This window comes from Stegostoma tigrinum, chromosome 14 (assembly GCF_030684315.1).
Source record: "Stegostoma tigrinum isolate sSteTig4 chromosome 14, sSteTig4.hap1, whole genome shotgun sequence".
Lineage (NCBI taxonomy): Eukaryota > Metazoa > Chordata > Chondrichthyes > Orectolobiformes > Stegostomatidae > Stegostoma > Stegostoma tigrinum.
In genome coordinates, this window is record NC_081367.1 from 59,423,476 (window position 1) to 59,440,455 (window position 16,980).

General features: G+C 42.9%; 1 protein-coding gene across 1 annotated transcript in view; it reads right to left on the reverse strand.

Moving 5' to 3' along the window:
- Positions 1-2,670: 2,670 nt before the first annotated feature.
- The window catches only part of LOC125457769 (5-hydroxytryptamine receptor 3A-like), a 33,959-nt gene continuing 19,649 nt past the window's right edge, over positions 2,671-16,980 (reverse strand). The window contains exons 6-9 of the mRNA XM_048542361.2: positions 14,141-14,301; positions 10,638-10,848; positions 4,828-5,052; positions 2,671-2,906 (exon numbers count right to left, since the gene is read on the reverse strand). Coding sequence (XP_048398318.2) covers positions 2,671-2,906; positions 4,828-5,052; positions 10,638-10,848; positions 14,141-14,301 — 833 coding nt within the window. The remainder of the gene's footprint in view (positions 2,907-4,827; positions 5,053-10,637; positions 10,849-14,140; positions 14,302-16,980) is intronic.

Below are 16,980 nucleotides of genomic sequence, written 5' to 3' on the forward strand. Positions count from 1 at the left end.
AAACAGATGATCAGAAATGGAGCTTGCTACAAATTAGCACACGGTCTGTCAAGGTTTGGGATGAGGTTATGTGACTGCAAAAGGTAGATTTTTAATCAGAAAGGAAATCAAAGGATCTGGGGAAAGGCAGGAAAGTGGAGTTGGAGATTAGCCAGTGCATTGAGTATTGGAGCTGAGAGGTCATGTTGTGGCTGTACAGGATATCGGTTTGGCCACTTTTGGAATACTGTGCTCAATTCTGGTCTCCCTGCAATAGTAAAGATGTTGTGAAACTTTAAAAGATTCAGAAAAGATTTCCAAGGATGTTGCCAGTGTTGGGAGGGTTTGAACTACCAGGTCAGGCTGAATGGGCTGGGGCTATTTTCTCTGGAGCCTGATAGAGGTTTATAAAATCATGAGGACCATGGATAGGGTGAATGGTCAAGGTCTTTTCCCCAGGTAGGAGAGTTCAAAACTATAGGCCACAGGTTTAAGGTGAGAGGGGAAAGAGTTCAAAGGGACCCAAAGGGGAGCTTTTTCACACAAAGGGTGGTGCGTGTATGGAATGAGCTGGCAGAGGAGCTGGTGGATGCTGGTATAATTACATTTAAAAGGCACCTCGATGGGTATATGAATAGAAAGGATTTACAGGTATATGCACCAAACGCTGACAAATGGGACTAGATTAATTTAGAATATCAGGTCGGCATGGAAGAGTGGAATTAGAGGGACTGTTTCTGCGATGTACATCTCTATGACTCTATCAGCCATGATCGTGTTTAATATGGAGCTGACTCGATGGGCTGAATGGCCTGCTTCTGCTTTTATGGCTATGGAGAGTAGAAGATGGGCAGGCAATTTGGTGTGCAGTGCAATAAGAGAGGATTCAGTTCCATCTCACACAATACAGTCAGTGTGTGCCTCAGTGTCAGCTCCTGCACGTGTACAGAATGCAGCGGTGAAAAAGGAACAATATATTCCTGCTATGTGTCTCAATCAGCGGCAGAAAAAGAAAGGATTTTGATGCCATTAGTCCAGTCTGGATTGCAGATCACAGAAGTACAAGTTCAGCTGCAGGCTCATTCTACATTCATTCCACTGGAGTTTTGTTAATGAACTGGTGGGATCAAACTTTGCACATAACTGCACCAATTCCAAAACACTTTGAAAGGTTTTCTGCTGTTTTGAGATTTCTTTGGCGTTCATCAGTAACTGCCTGATTGAAAGAGGCAATATCGCTACCAGCCTCACTCAGTAAATTCAGTTTGGGCAAGTGATAGGGTCAAGGAGGCTTTTCACCAAATCAATGTGTTGGAGGCATTTCTGCACAGTCCTGAGTTTTTCATTTTGTTCATAACCAATGGCGAAGAGCTTGCCAAAGTATACAAAAAGTGCCCTGTAACCACATTCTGGGCATAGGGATGAATGTGCCACAGAGGATGAGCGTGGAGGGGAGAGGCATAAGATTCTGAATCAACACCACCATCTAGTGGGCACAAATCAAACTGAAATTCAAGGAGGTCAGGCAGAAGCAGCTTATTCCACCCATCATGTTCTTTTTGAATTAATTACTCAATTAGTCTCAATATAGCAGGCACTTGTAGGCCTAACAGAAACAAGGGAAGGTCCACAGCATAGGAGAGGGACATTCAGCCCATTATTTCAATGACGGATGAGAAATGATTAACCAAACTAATCCCATCTTTGGTCCAGCCCAGCTCTGAAGGATTATCAGAGATACTATCTTTTTACATGGTGATGTTGAACTAAGGCCATATCTGTCCCCGCAGGTGGACATTATGGGATCCATTGTGATCATTACAAAGAAGGAACGTTCTCCTAGGCATATTTATCCTTCATTCAAACTCACTGAAACCGGTTTTCTTGTCATCATCTTGTTGGCAGCAATGGGATCTTGCTGTCTACAATTCAGCTACTGCAATTCCTAACTTACAACAATGACTAGACTTTGAAAAATATTCTTCAATGTCTGTAAGGCATTTTAGAGCCTCTGATTGTAAATGGTACTGCAAAAACACAACACCTTCTATTTTAAGGAGTCTCTCATTTAAAGGTGAAGTGAAATTTCTTCTCTCAGAGGGTAGCAAATCTGTGCAACTCATTACCGCAGAAAGCTATGGAGGCTGGGATATTAATAATAATGATGCCTGAGATAGACCGATTTTAATTGGTAAAGGTATCAAGGGCTGTGGGAAAAAGGCAAGAAAGTGGAGTTGTGGATTAATCGGATCAGCCACGATATCACTGAACAGTGAAGCAGACCTGATAGGATTTGAAGTGGGCCATTCAGCCTATCTGATTTGGTCTAATCCAATTTCATTTAAAATTACCATTGAACTTGCTTCCTGCAATCTTTCACAGCCAGTAATTTCTAGGCAATCAAGTTTACTGTATTTAAAACAAGTTTCTCCTCTGAAAAAACCGAAAGAACTGCGGATCTTGGAAATCAGAAACAAAAACCCAGAAATTGCTAGAAAAACGAGTCCTGAGGAAGGGTCACCAGACCCGAAACGTTAACTCTGATTTCTCTCCACAGTTGGTGCCAGACCTGCAGAGCTTTTCCAGCAATTTTTGCTTTTGTTTCTCCTCAGTCCCCACTTCACCTCCCAAAACTAAATGCCCCACCCCCTCCCCCTGTTCTTTGGTGGATGGGTCCAGCTAAACAGAAGGTCACATCAGCCAAGTAATAGCAAGAGTTAACAAAAAGGCTGTGAAGAATATGCAGTACACAGAGTGAAGGAGGCAATCGAGGATGTGACCAATCTGCAGCCACTTGTCCTCCAGCTGCCGCTCTTGGTCATGCCGATCCATGCAATGTTTGACTTCCTCCACTCCCTCAGCGATTCTACGCAGCAGTGCCTGAAGAGCCTCCATCTCCTCTGGCCAGGAACTCTTCAATTCACAGTCTGGAGGGAGAAAGGATTCAGCTGGGTCAAGGCAATCCGCATTTTCACTACATTACAAACAATGTTGTGGGAAATATATATCGCGGAAGTGGGAAGGAGTTGGCAGGGCTGAGGGGCATAGGCCTTTCTTAAATTTCCTTTAGCTTGGCATTGGTGGCTGTGCAGGCTTTGAGCTTGAGAATTCCATCCTTTAACATCTATGCTTCGCTCTCCTGTCTTAAGGCTAATTAAAATGTACCACTTTAACTAAACATTTGTTCACCTTGTTCTTGCAAAATTGTCCAGTACAGAAAAGGCTCTTCAGCCCATTGAGTATGTACTGACAAAAACTACACCAAATCTACGCTCGTCTCACTTTTCAAAATTTGTCCCATGGCCTTGAATGTTTTGACATTTCAACGGCTCATCCAAGTGCTCTTTCCCACCTCAAACAGTGCACTCCAGACTTCCACGATATTTGACTAGGTGAGGCACTACAGTTCAGTCAGATACATTCCTGCAGGGATCAGTAGATAGCAAAAGAGAACATGAACCCTGACTGGTTCCAGCCCGTGGTTGGTGGGGGCTCAGGTAAAATTTGGCTTTGCAAGCAGACCAATAAATGGCTGATGCCAACAATAAACTGAGTGACAGTTTGGGTTAAATGGTGAGGATAGTTTGTGGAGAGTATGCCTGCACTCTCTTGAATTTAGTTGAATATTGGGTGATCTATTCGTGCAAGGTAGGATGATTCAAAGACACACTTGTGCAGTTAAAGAGAAACTATTTCCTCCAGCGATGGGACGGAGGAATTGGAAAACTCAGAAGAAGAGGACAGATCCTTCAAACTCGCATGGGGCCATTCAGGGATATTGGATGAAGCCATCCTTCCCATTAAATGTATAGGGGCATCTGGACCTCTTCCCCCAAAAAACTGGGGATGCTGCAAATGAATTGAAAATTTCAGAACTGAAGTTAGTAAGACTCGTTAGTCAAGATTACAAAGAGTCATGGAAACAAGCAGGCTAATTGGAATTTAAAAGCAGGTCAACCAAGTCATTCTTATTGAATAGAAGAGCAGCTAGTGGGGTCAAAAAGTCTCCCCAAGTCGAACATAGAAAATAGGAGTTGAAGTAGGCCATTCAGCCCTTTGAACCTGCTCAACCATTCAATATGATCATGACTGTTTCTATGTGCCAATATTCCAATTTCAATGTAGCACAAGCTTTTCTCTGTATCTAACCCTGTACTGTACCTGTCCTGGGAGTGTTTGGTGAGCACAGTGTCAAGGGAACTTTACTTTCAGTTTAAAAGAGTAGAGGGGGAATTTTACTCTGTATCTAACCCTGCATTGACCCTGCTCTCGGAGTGTTGATGAGGACAGTATAGGATAGATTGGCAACTTGTACTTGGAATAGAACTGTACACAATGGAATTTTTGGGATGGGCAGCTTACTGGTAATGACAATTGGATGACCAGTATTGGGAGGGTAGGATTTCGGGTGGGGGTGCAATTTGAAAACTCAGGGGTATCGAAATGCTGCTACATTGCAGAAAGAGGCTACTTTGGCCCATTTAGTCTTTACTGACCCTCCAAAACATCATCCCACCCAGACCCATCACATCCACATAAACCCACATTTACCACAGCTAATCCACGTAGCAGATCCCTGGACACAACAGGGTAATTTAGCATGGCTGCTTCACCTAACCTGCGCACCTTTGGACTGCGGGAGAAAACCCACTAAGACATGAGGACACTGTGTAAACTCCACGCAGCTGGTTGGAAGTGAGCCCAGGTTTCTGGTGCTGTGAAGTAACAGTGCTAACTACTGAGCCAGCATACCACACTGAGTAACTGGACTGAAGGTGTCCATTTGCAGCCTGGATACCTCTGAACCGAGGTGTGCTGCCAACGAGCCTAAAGAAAGAGTGATGTTACCTTGAACTGTGATGTTGGTGGCCTGTCGGACATGGGAAATCTGGTGATGCACAGGTAGCTTCCCTCTTCGCCAGAACAGCTTCGCCCCATAGTCCAGGATGAAGGTTTGCATCCAAGCCGGGATTGGTTTCCTCTGCTTTGCGTTCTGGTGGATAACGTTTATGATGATGATGGTCTCAAACAAGCTGCTGACCATGAAGGTCAGAGACACCAGGAAGAAAATGGCTGCAAGGAGATCAGCAAAAGCAATAGCATGGAGAGCATTCCTACAGCTGCCTTCAATCATTTGCACAAATCAGGCAGAGAGAGTCTGCCTGTGACCACTTAATTTCTATATTAATTCATGAGATGTTGGTGTCACTAATTAGCATCATAAATTCAGTCAAACAACAGGGAATCAGATTTTTTGGTCCAACCTATCCATGCCAACCAAGTTTTCCTAATAATCTAGTCCCATTTGCCTGCGTTTGGCCCATATCTAATCTTTTCCAGTTCTTGTACCAACTGTCTTTGAAGTGTCGTATCTGTACCTGCCTGTACTACTTCTTTTGGCTGTTCATTCCATATTGCACCACCCTCTATGTCAAAGATTTGCCCCTCTGGTCCCTTTTAAATCTCTCCCCTCTCACCTTAAACCTATGCCCTCTAGTTTTGAACTCCCTTACCCTATGGAAAAGACCTTGGATATTCACCTTATCAAGGCCTCTCATGATTCTACAAACCTCTAGAAGGTCAGCCCTTAACATCCTATGTTCCAGGGTAATAAGTCCCAGCCTATCCAGCATCTCTCTATACCTCAAACCCTCCAGTCCGGTAACATCCTTGCGAATCTTGTGCAACCTTTCCAATTTAATAACATAGTTCCTATAACACAGTGACCAGAAATGAACACAGTACTCCAAAAGTGGCCTTACCAAAGTCTTCTGCAGCCACAGCATGACGTCCTAACTCCTCCACTCAATGTCGGAACAAATTAGGGCAGATGCTGGAAATCACAGTTGGGTCAGACAGCATCCATGGAGAGAGAGAAAGCTGATGTTTTATGTCAAGGTAACTCTTCATCAGAGCCGAAGTGAAATGTAAAGGGGGCAGCACGCGTGCGTGTGTGTGTCTCCTGCCAGACTTGAAATGACAGTAACTAGTGAGTTTTGAGAAGATTTGTAGCTCAGGTTGAGGTTCTGGATGCGAGTTTGCTCGTTGAGCTGGAAGGTTAGTTTTCAGACGTTTCGTCACCATTCTAGGTAACATCATCAGTGAGCCTCCGACGAAGCCAGTAGAAGACAGTAACTGGGATGGCAGTGGGTCGGTAGGAGAGGTCATGATACCAAGCTAAAAAAAGGGAAGTTCACAATTTATGAGTGTTGAACTCAATATTAAGTCTAGAAGGCTGTAAAGTGCCTAGTCTGACATACAGCCTTCTGGACTCAGTATTGAGTTCAACATCTTTAAGTTGTGAAATATTTCTTCCTCTTCTTTTAGCTTGTTATCATGCCCTCCCCTCCTTCAGTTACTGTCATTTCAAGTCTGGCAGGAGACACACCATCGTTCTGCCATTCTCACATTCCAATCACTTAATCTCAACTATTAACAACTTTTACCTCCAGCACCCTACATCCGCCCACCACACCCCTACACACATACCCCCGCAAACTATTGCATAAATCCTGCCCTCTCCACACTCCATTTCAGCTCTGAAGAAGAGTCATCCAGACTCGAAAATTTGACTTGCTGTATCTCCATGGATTTTGCATGACCCACTGTGATCTCCTCCACTCAATGGTCTAAGCGATGATGGCAAGCGCGCCAAATGCCTTCTTCACCACCCTGTAACTGTGATACCTCTTTTAAGGAACTACACACCTGAACCCCTAGGTCTCTGTTCAACAACACTCCCCAGGGCCTTACCATTAACTGAGTATGAGAGATAGTAGGAACAGCAGATGCTGGAGAATCTGAGATAACAAGGTGTATAGCTGGATGTGCACAGCAGGCCAAGCAGCATCAGAGGAGCAGGAAAGCTGACGTTTTGGGCCTAGACCCTTCTGAAGGAGGGACTAGGCCCGAAAATGTCAGCCTTCCTGCTCCTCTGATGCTGCTTGGCCTGCTGTGTTCATCCAGCTCTACACCTTTTTATCATTAACTGAGTATGTCCTGCCCTGGTTTATCTTACCAAAATGCAACAGCTTGCACTTATCTAAATTAAACTCCATTTGCCACTCCTTGGCCAATTGGCCCAGCTGATGAATAACTCTTTGTAATCTTAGATAACCTTCTTCGCTGCCCACTGTACCACCAATTTTGGTGTCGTCTGCAAACTTACAATCCATACTTCCTATAATCTCATCCAAATCATTTATGAAAATGAAAAACCCAGCACTTATCCCTGCAGAACACCAGTAGGAACAGACTTCTAGGCTGAAAACAACCCTCTATCTCCCCTCCCCTCTGCCTTGGGGATGAGCTGCCTTCTTGAATTGCTACAGTTCCTAATGTGGACACCCACAGCACTATTAAGGATAATAAAATGTGAGGCTGGATGAACACAGCAGGCCCAGCAGCATCTCAGGAGCACAAAAGCTGACGTTTCGGGCCTGGACACTTCATCAGAGAGCGTCCAGGCCCAAAACATCAGCTTTTGTGCTCCTGAGACGCTGCTGGGCCTGCTGTGTTCATCCAGCCTCACATTTTATTATCTTGGATTCTCCAGCATCTGCAGTTCCCATTAGCACTATTAAGGAGTTGTTTTTGGGGCACTAACTATAAACAGATTTAGCTCTTAATGTTGTACAATGTTTCTCGGCTATAGCAATGCCATCCTTACTCTCCAGGAATTTATGCTCTAATCCAGGTGGACATTTGCAAAGGGTGCTGCACAGTCAGATGTACCACCTTCCAAATGAGATACTGCACCTCCTTACCTTCTCAGGCGAATGTCAAAGATTTGCTAAATAAAAGTGTAAGGGACTGTTTGCTGCAAAAGGTGGTTAGGCTTCAAAAACAACAAATTTCCTGGGAAATATTCTGGCATGTCTGAAAGTTGAGATAGGGGCATTCTTTCATCCTTTGGTCAAATACTAAGATTAGCAACGCAGCTTTGCAAAGCCTTTAAAAATTCAAACAAAACACTAACGAAACCTCCTCCACTCAGAGTAATGAAAGCATGTTCCCACAGGAAGGATTTCAGATGAGCAGCTTGGACAAGCATAGGCAAAACTAGTCGGGAGAAGAGGAGCAAATGGAAGATATTCAGACTTTTGAAGCTATTCTATTATTCAACGAGATCATGACTGATTTCTATCATAACTCTATTCAACATGGTTCCAAATGCTGCAAATCTTTGTCTAACAAAAATCTATTACTCTTTAATTGAAAATTATTGTGTTCACATCAACTACTTTTCCCAGCTACATTATCTATGTGACCTAACTTGAAAATCATAAGTAATAGAAGCAGGAGTAGGCTATTTGGCCCATCAAGGCTGCTCCACCATTTAGTAAGAGTAGGGTTAGATGGATTCTGGCCTCAGCTGTACTTCCTGACCACCTCCACTTAGCTCTTTACTCCCTTAGATCAAAAATCTAACTCAGCCTTGACTAAATTCCATGACCCAACCTCCACTGCTGTGTGTGGAAGAGAATTCCAAAAACTTAATGATCTTCGGAGATAGGGTGTTGCTCTTCGCTGTACATAAGTTTGAAAAGATTAATGCTAGGAAGTACCCTAAACATGACCAACATTGACCAGGGAAGGGAGCCTGGTATCCTCACCTGGTCTGGCCTACATGTGACTCCAGAGCCACAGCAATGTGATTGACTCTCAGTTGCCCTCTCAAGTGGCCTAACAAACCATTCAGTTGTTTCAATCACTACGAAGTCTCAATAAAGAAACGAAACCAGTTAGACCACTCTGCATTGACTTAGGGACCAGAAAAGACAACAGGAAAAACTGCCCTGTCAATCTTGCAAAGTCCTGCTTGCTCCTTACGTCTCTGGGTTAGTGCCAAAATTGGGAGAGCTGTCTCTCAGAATAGTCAATCAACAGCCTGATGTCGTCTGTAAGGTATGATTCTGGGAATATGTTTATGTCCCAGATACCATTATCTTCATACCTGGATGTATCTCCTCCCAGTGACAGGACTGACCCAGCACAGGTGGTGGCACGGCAGTATAGTTGGGAGAGAGTTGTCCTTGGACTCTTCAAATCGCCTCTGAACCCCATAAAGTCTCATGGCTTTAGGTTATGCATGGGCAAGGAAACCTCTTGCTAATTATCATTTACCATCCTCCCTCAACTGATGAATTAGTACACCTCCACGCTGAACAACACTTAAGAAGCTCTGAGTGCAAAAGCACTGGCTACTGACAAGGACGCAAAATGTACTCTGGGGAATTCTAACACCCACCATCAAATGCAACACTACTGGCTGAGGTGGTGGGGTCCTAAAGGACTTTCCTGCTGGATTGTGCCTCGTTGATAAAATGGAAGGAAGCAAGGCATAAGTAGGTTCATAATCAGCACAAACATCAGCGTGGACTTGATGGGCCCAATCGCAGTTTCTGAACAGTAAATCCTGCATATATTCCATATGGAGTCTTCTGAAAAATGGAGAGAAGGTAGGATCCACAGCAGTAAAGAAGAAGGAGGGATCTAGGTCATTGGTGTGGACTAATCACACTGAACAAACACTGTCCAACATGTTTGCCATCAAAGCTTCTTGCTAACCAAATCTCACAAGTTACATCAGCCCCTAAATAAAATAAGGAGAAGACACTGTGTTCAGGCCAGTGATCGCAACATTCATGTTGTCAATGCAACAAAGTGCTGATAGTTGCTTTTGTTGTGCAACTGTTCGTTAAACAGTAAAAGAATACAGAAATCCCAAATGTGCTTCGTTCACAATGATTGTTTTACTTCCTTGGTTACTGAACTGTGGCAGGTCTTTGTTCAGTAAATATGGACCTGCTGAAGTACTATTCCATTTTGTAAACAAACACAGAGTGTTGGGAGAAACTCAACAGGTTGGCAGCATCTGAGGAAAGAGAGAAACAAAAGTTAACAATTACAGTCCAGTAGGACCGCTCTTCAGAACAATCTTCTGAAGAAGAGTCATATTGGACTAGAAACCTTAATTCTGGTTTTGTCTCCACAAATGCTGCCAGGTCTGCTGAATTTCTCCAGCATTTGATTCAGATATTCAGAATCCACAGTATTTTGCTTTTATTTATGATGTGGTTGTGTGTCTTGCACGTGTATACGACTAATTACAGATGCCTGGTGTTGCACTCAGACATACAGTTGCACAAACAGATTAGCATATCGCACAGTCACACGGAAATTGCGAGATACAGAGGCAGAGAGAGATACATATGCACACACCATATGCTAGACGTTAGAAGTTCAAGAATGTAGCTGACTCTCTCAGATTGCATTTTGTCTGCAGAGAGGGCAATCATGTGCAGCACTATGGCAATAAAGAGTATTACTGTCCATTTATTCATTCACTGGCAAAGTTGCTGTTGGTTGACCAACCCATGTGCATGACTGCAGTTGCAAGTCAACCACTTTGCAGTGGGTCTGGAGTCACACGTAGGCCAGAACAGGGCAAGGTGTCAGATTTCCTTCCCAGAAAGGCATAGATTGACAATAGCTTCAGCTACTTGAATCTCAAATCAATGCTTAAATTCCATCAGCTTTCAGGGTGGGCTTTGAACCCTTGTCCAGGTCATTGTTTGGTTTTTAGTCCGGTGACATTACCACTGTGCCAGCTGGGAACATATTGAGAGCAATCACAATGGAACTCCAGATCTTACCTATCAATGGAGTGTGGGATGAGCTACTGGGTAACAAGTCCTTCACAATGATGAGGAAAACTGAATAGCCTAACATGAGGGTCATCTTAAAGGAGGCTCGGTCAAAACTGTGAGCGGGCAGATAAAAGCTCACGATGTCAGTCAGCATGAGGAAGGCACTCGGAATGAGTAGGTTCACAACATAAAACGTTGGCCTCCGCTTCATTGTCACCTGCATGATGAGAGATGCGGGATTGTGAGGGTTTGGTCTACTCGCAGAACTAGAGCAACACCTGAAAGCCAGAAATAAATTACAACAAATACACAAGAACAACATCACATTCAGGATTCCAAAGTCACAATACAGTTTAATCATGTTAACGTGGAGAAGATGGTCTTAATCTGTGGGCAATAGCAGAAAGAGGGGCTAGAAATAAAAGCTAGTCACTGATAAATTAAGTAAGGAATTCAAGAGAAATGCCTCCACCCAGAGAGTGAGGAACCAAGAGTAGTTGAGACAAATAGAGTAGATGCATTTAAGGTGAAACTAGACAAATACTTTACACAGGGAAAAGAAGACCAGTAATTAATTGATTAAGTGAAATGAAAATTGGTGGAAGGAGACTGAAATAGAGCATAAATGCCAGCAAGGCATTGTTTGTCCAAAAAGCCTGTTTTTGCACTGGAAATTACATGGAACAGTAGTTAGCATTACATTCTATGCATTGCCAGGCCTTCCAGTAATGATTTCAAAAAGGATGTTAATTACCAAGAAATGAATTTTCAGCTCATGGAGTGTGAGGTTGGCATCATTCTCTGTGGCAGGGTTGGTTGGGGATGATATAACAGAGTAGTTAAAATAATGGGTTCAGTCAAGTAAATGTGGTGAAATTGTTTCCTCTGGCAGACGAGGGTGGCTGAACCAGAGGACCTGGTTTAAAGTAATTAGTATCATAGAAATATACAGCATGGATACAGGCCTTTCAGTCCAACTCGTCCAGGGCGACCAGATACTCTAGATGAATCTGGTGCCATTTGCCAGCATTTGGCCCATGTTCTTCTAAACCCTTCCTATGCATGTACCCATCCAGATGCCTTTTAAATGTTGTAATTGTACCAGCCTCCATCACTTCCTCTGGCAGCTCATTCCATACACGCACCACCCTCTTAAGTATAGGTTACCCCTTAGGTCCCTTTTAAATCTTTCCCCTCTCACCTTAAGCTTATGCCCTCTAGTTTTGGACTCCCTCACCCTGGGGAAAAGGCCTTGTCAATTTACTCTATCCATGGCTCTTATGATTCCATAAACCTCTCTCAGGTCACCGCCTCAGCTTCCAGCATTCCAGGGAATATAGCCCCAGGGAATTTAGCCTTTCCCTATGGTTGAAACCCTCCAACACCAGCAACATTCTTGTAAATCTTTTCTTAACCCTTTCAAGTTTCATAACATCCTTCGTGTAGCAGGGGGACGAGAAATGCATGCAGTATTCCAATAATGGCCAAACCAATGTTCTGTACAGCCACAACATGACCTCCCTACTCCTACTCAATGCTCTGACCAATAAAGCTAATCATACCGAACACCTTCTTCACAATCCTATCCACATGTGTCTTCACTTTCAAGGAACCATGAACCTGCACTCCGAGGTCTCTTTGTTTTGCACACTCCCCAGGACCTTACCATTAGGTGTATAAGTTCTGCCCTGATTTGCCTTTCCAAATTGCAGCACCTCACGTTTATCTACATTAAACTCCATCTGCCACTCAGCCCATTGGCCATCTGATCAAAATTCCTTTATTCCTTCTTTGCTGTATGCTACACCTCCAATTTTGGATTTATCTACAAATTTATTAACATATCTCCTGTGGTCACATCCATCTTTGTGGCGCGCCACTAGTTACAGGCCTCCAGTCTGAAAAGCAACCCTCCACCATTACTCTGTCTTCTACCTTCTCGCCAGTTCTGTATTAGATAGCTAGTTCTCCCTCTATTCCATGTGATCCAACCTTGCAAACTAGTCTACCATGAGAAACCTTGTCAAACACCTTACTGAAGTCCATGTAGATCATATCCACTGCTCTGCCCTCATTCTTCTTTGTTATTCCATGAAAAATTAATCAAGTTCATGAGACAAAATTTCCCACGCACACAGCCATGTTGACTATCCCTAACTAATCCTTGTCTTTCCAAATACACAAAAATCCTATCCCCCAGGATTCCCTCCAACAACTTGCCCATCACAGATGTCAGGCTCACCGGTCTATAGCTCCCTAAATTTGTCTTCCCACCTTTATTAAATAGTGGCACCACATTAGCCAACCTCCAGTCTTTCGGCAATTTGCCTGTAGCTGTTGATGATACAAATATCTCAGCAAGGAGCCCAGCAATCACTTCCTTAGCTTTGCACTGAGTTCTAGGGTATACCTGTTCAGGTCCCGGGGATTTAGCCAACTTTATGCATTTTAAGACATCCAGCATCTCCTCCTCTAACGTGGAGATTTTTCAAGATGTTGCTATTTATTTGCCCACTTTCTATATCCTCTATATCCTCCTCCACACAGTAAACACTGATGCAAAATACTATTTAGTATCTCACCCATCTCCTTTGGTCGCACACATAGGTGGCCTTGCTGACCTTTAAGTAACACTGTTCTCACCCTAGTTACTCTTCATCCTTTATGTATTTGTCGAATCTCTTTGGATTCTCCTTAATCCTATTTTCCAAAGCTATGTCATGCCAGCTTTTTGCCCTCCTATTTCCCTCTTAAGAATACTCCTACAGCCTTTATAGTCTTCTAGAGAATCATTCAATTTCTGCTGTCTATTCCTTAATTGCGAAATAATCCTTTGGTTGTACAAAATGTGAATATTACTGACAGCAGATACTTTGTCAAAGCTTTTCATCTTGCAATCTTTGGGACATTTTGCAGAAAATGATAATGTAAACAGAGATTCACATTGATACTGATTGAGAAACCATGATTTTGCTCATGCACTCTCCATAATGCATCAATCAATCAATTAGTGTCCACTTGCCAACCAATCAGAAGTTTCCTCTCATATAGTTTAAATGCTGGCTTTCCACTTTAAAAAGATATTCTTATGAATTGTCCAGATGATTTCAAGATATAAAGCTTCAACAAAACGTATCTTTTTAGCAGTAATTGGAAAAAGAGTGACAGGGAGAAGAGGAGAGATTGTGTGGGCACACAGTGAGCTGGAAGGAAGTGGTTTGAAAGGAATACACTGCCTGGAAGGAAGAAGATTCAATAGTAATGTTCACACAGGAATTAGTTAGAAGAGCATGGCTATTGGGATTAACTGGATAGCCCTTTCAAAGAGCCAGTACAGATATGATGAGCTGAATGACTTCCTTCTGCAGAGTCACATTGAAAAGTTCTAACCCCAAACTCCAGTTCCGATGGAGATGCAGCCAATTGTGGGCATGAACTTATGACATTATAGCTCAACCTGAGAAGGTAATGAGTAATCAGTGAGGCAAGGAATCAAACATGGTACTTACTTCCAAGGATATAAAATCATAGTTTGCCCAATCCTCCTGAATCATATGCTCTGAAGCCGCAATCTGGAGGAGTTCCCACTCTCCTTTGCTTGCAAATATTTTCTTGGATTTGGACGTTATCTCCTCAGAGGTCTCTTTGATGTGTAGTTTCAAATCCTTATCTGCAAAGAAAGTGGTTTGATCAGGACACAGAAAGAGTTGCGTTTCTGTAGTTACTTTGAAAGTTATAAAAAAAAAATGGCCCTGATAGGCTGGGGCTTTTTCACTGGAGCATGGGAGATTGAGAGGTGACCTTATAGAAGTTTATAAAATAATGAGGGGTATAGGTAGGGCTAACAGCAGTTTTTTTTCCCCACAACACAGGAGTTAAAGCCTAGAGGGCACATGTTTAAGGTGAGAGGAGAAAGATTTTAAAAAGACATGAGGGACATTTTTTGTTTTACACAGAGGATGGTTTGCATGTGGAATGAACTTCGAGGAAGTGGTGGATGTGGGGACAATTACAACATTCAAAAGACATTTGGCAAAGTACATGGGTACGAAATGTTTGGAGGGATATGGGCCAGGAGCAGGCGGGTCGATCTAATTAGTTTGGGGTTATGTTCAGCATGGACTTTTTGGACCAAAGGGTCTGTTTCTGTGCTGTTGAATCTATGACCCCATGACTATCAGGACAGGCCAAAGCATTTCACAGCCAATTACTGAATTTTGAAATCTGGATGCTCTAGCTATATCAGAAACATGTAGCCAATTTGAACATTGCAAACTTTCACAAACAGCAATGTGGGGACGACCAGATGTATGATCCAGAAAACCCATTGTATATCAAACATTCCAGGGCAAGTACACCCAGGGGTTAGACATAGAGTAAATCTCCTTGAATACTGTCCTTATTAAACACTCAATGGACATGTATAGCATGGGCTTAAGTGCTTTAAGCAAGGTTTACTGCAAGATGTGAAATTTGAAAGTGGGAAGTTCAAAGGGAGCTGCAGAGCTGGTGTTTTTTTCCTTCTACTCGCTTTCAATTAGTTCATTGGCTTGTAGGAAGATGCAATGAGGGGCTGTCTTTCAATTGTTATAAACTTGAAAAGTGTTATTCTTAAAATGTAGCTATATTTGTATTAACTGAAAAATAGTAGAGGTCTGGGCTAATACAAAAGAATAATCTGAAAGAAAATAAGGTTAACATAAGGGAAGTAAAATTCAGACATGCAGCACAGCTCAGTTGAGTAGAATGTGTGGCCTAAAACATGTGATAAGACATAGAATTTACCAGTTCTCAGAAGACTACATGTGCAGGAAATGCTGCCAGCTGTATGATTTGTATTTCAGAGCTTGCTTGGTGGCTAGAGTCTCTATGGCACATCTGTGCACCTGAGAATTATATGGAAAACACATCCAGAGATGTGTGGCAGATGGAATTTAATTTGGATCAGTGTGAGGAATTGCATTCTGGTAAAATAAACAAGGGCAGGAATTATACAATTAAAAGTAGGACCCTGGGTATCATTGGAGAACAGAGAAACCAAGGGGTTCAGGTACATAATTCTTTTAGGTTTATGCCACATTTAAGTAAGGTGGTTGGGATGGCATTTAGCATGCTTGCATTCACTGCTTAGAGTTTTGAGTATAGGTGTTGGGACATTATATTGAGATTGTATAACATGGTAAGGCCTCTTCTGGAGTATGGTGTCCAGTTCTGGGCACTCCATTATAGGAAGGATATTAGCAAACTGGAGAGGATTCAGAAGAGATTTACCAGAATGTTGCTGGGATTGGACTGTTTGAGTTAAGGGGAGGCTGGATAGGCTGGGACCTTTTCACTGGGGCATAGAAGGTTGAGGGGTGACTTTATAGATATTTAGAAAATCATGAGGGGCATAGATAAGGTGAATGGCCAATGTCTTTTCCAAAGGATGGGGAATTTCAAGACCAGGGGGCATATCTTTAAGGTGAGAAAAGAAATATTTAAAAGAGACATTGGGCAACTTTTTTTAAAAGAGAGTAGTTCATGTGTGGAACGAACTTCCATAGAAAGTGATGGAGATTTGGTAAGTACATGAATAAGAATTGTTTAGATGGATATAACCACAGGCAGGTAGGACTAGTCTAGTTTGGGATTATGATCAGCATGGACAGCTTGGACTGAAGGGTCTGTTTCTGTGCTGTCTGACTGTAAGTGGTCACACCATAGCATAAGAGCTTGGAGACAGAAAGAGAATTAGTACTTCCAGACAGTGCAAGAGAAATGAGCAGGCAGTGTAGGTGGCCCCTGGGCACTCACTCAATCAATTTTCTGTCTTGAAAGCTGATGAGGACATTGGTCCCTCAAAGGGGTGCAGTTAGAACCATGTTTGTAGCACGACAGTACCTTGGCTAAAGGGAGAAACATGAAAAAGAAGTGCAACAGTGAAAGAATTCATTAGTAGGAGGTATTTCTGTAGCTGTAGATGTGGTTTCACAGCAGTCTCCCTGGTAGCAGAATCAAAGATGTCACAGAACGGTTATTCTATAGGAGAAGATGAACAGCCAGAAGTCATGGCCCATATTGGTACCCATGACTTTGGATTAGCTGTGGGTGTGGTGTTACAATTAAAATTTAGGGAGCTGTGGTGAAAATTAGCTAGCAGGACCTAAAAAGTAATAATCTCCAGCTGGCTCCCACTGTCACTTACAATTGAGTATAGAAATACAAGAATAAGGCAGATGAATGTGTGACTGGAAAGATGGTGTGGGCTAGGCCTTTAGGTTCCTGGGACTGGCTCAGTGGAAGATGTACATGTACAAGCTGGACAGGTTGCGTCTGAACAGAACTGGGACTGAGTCCCTAGCAATGT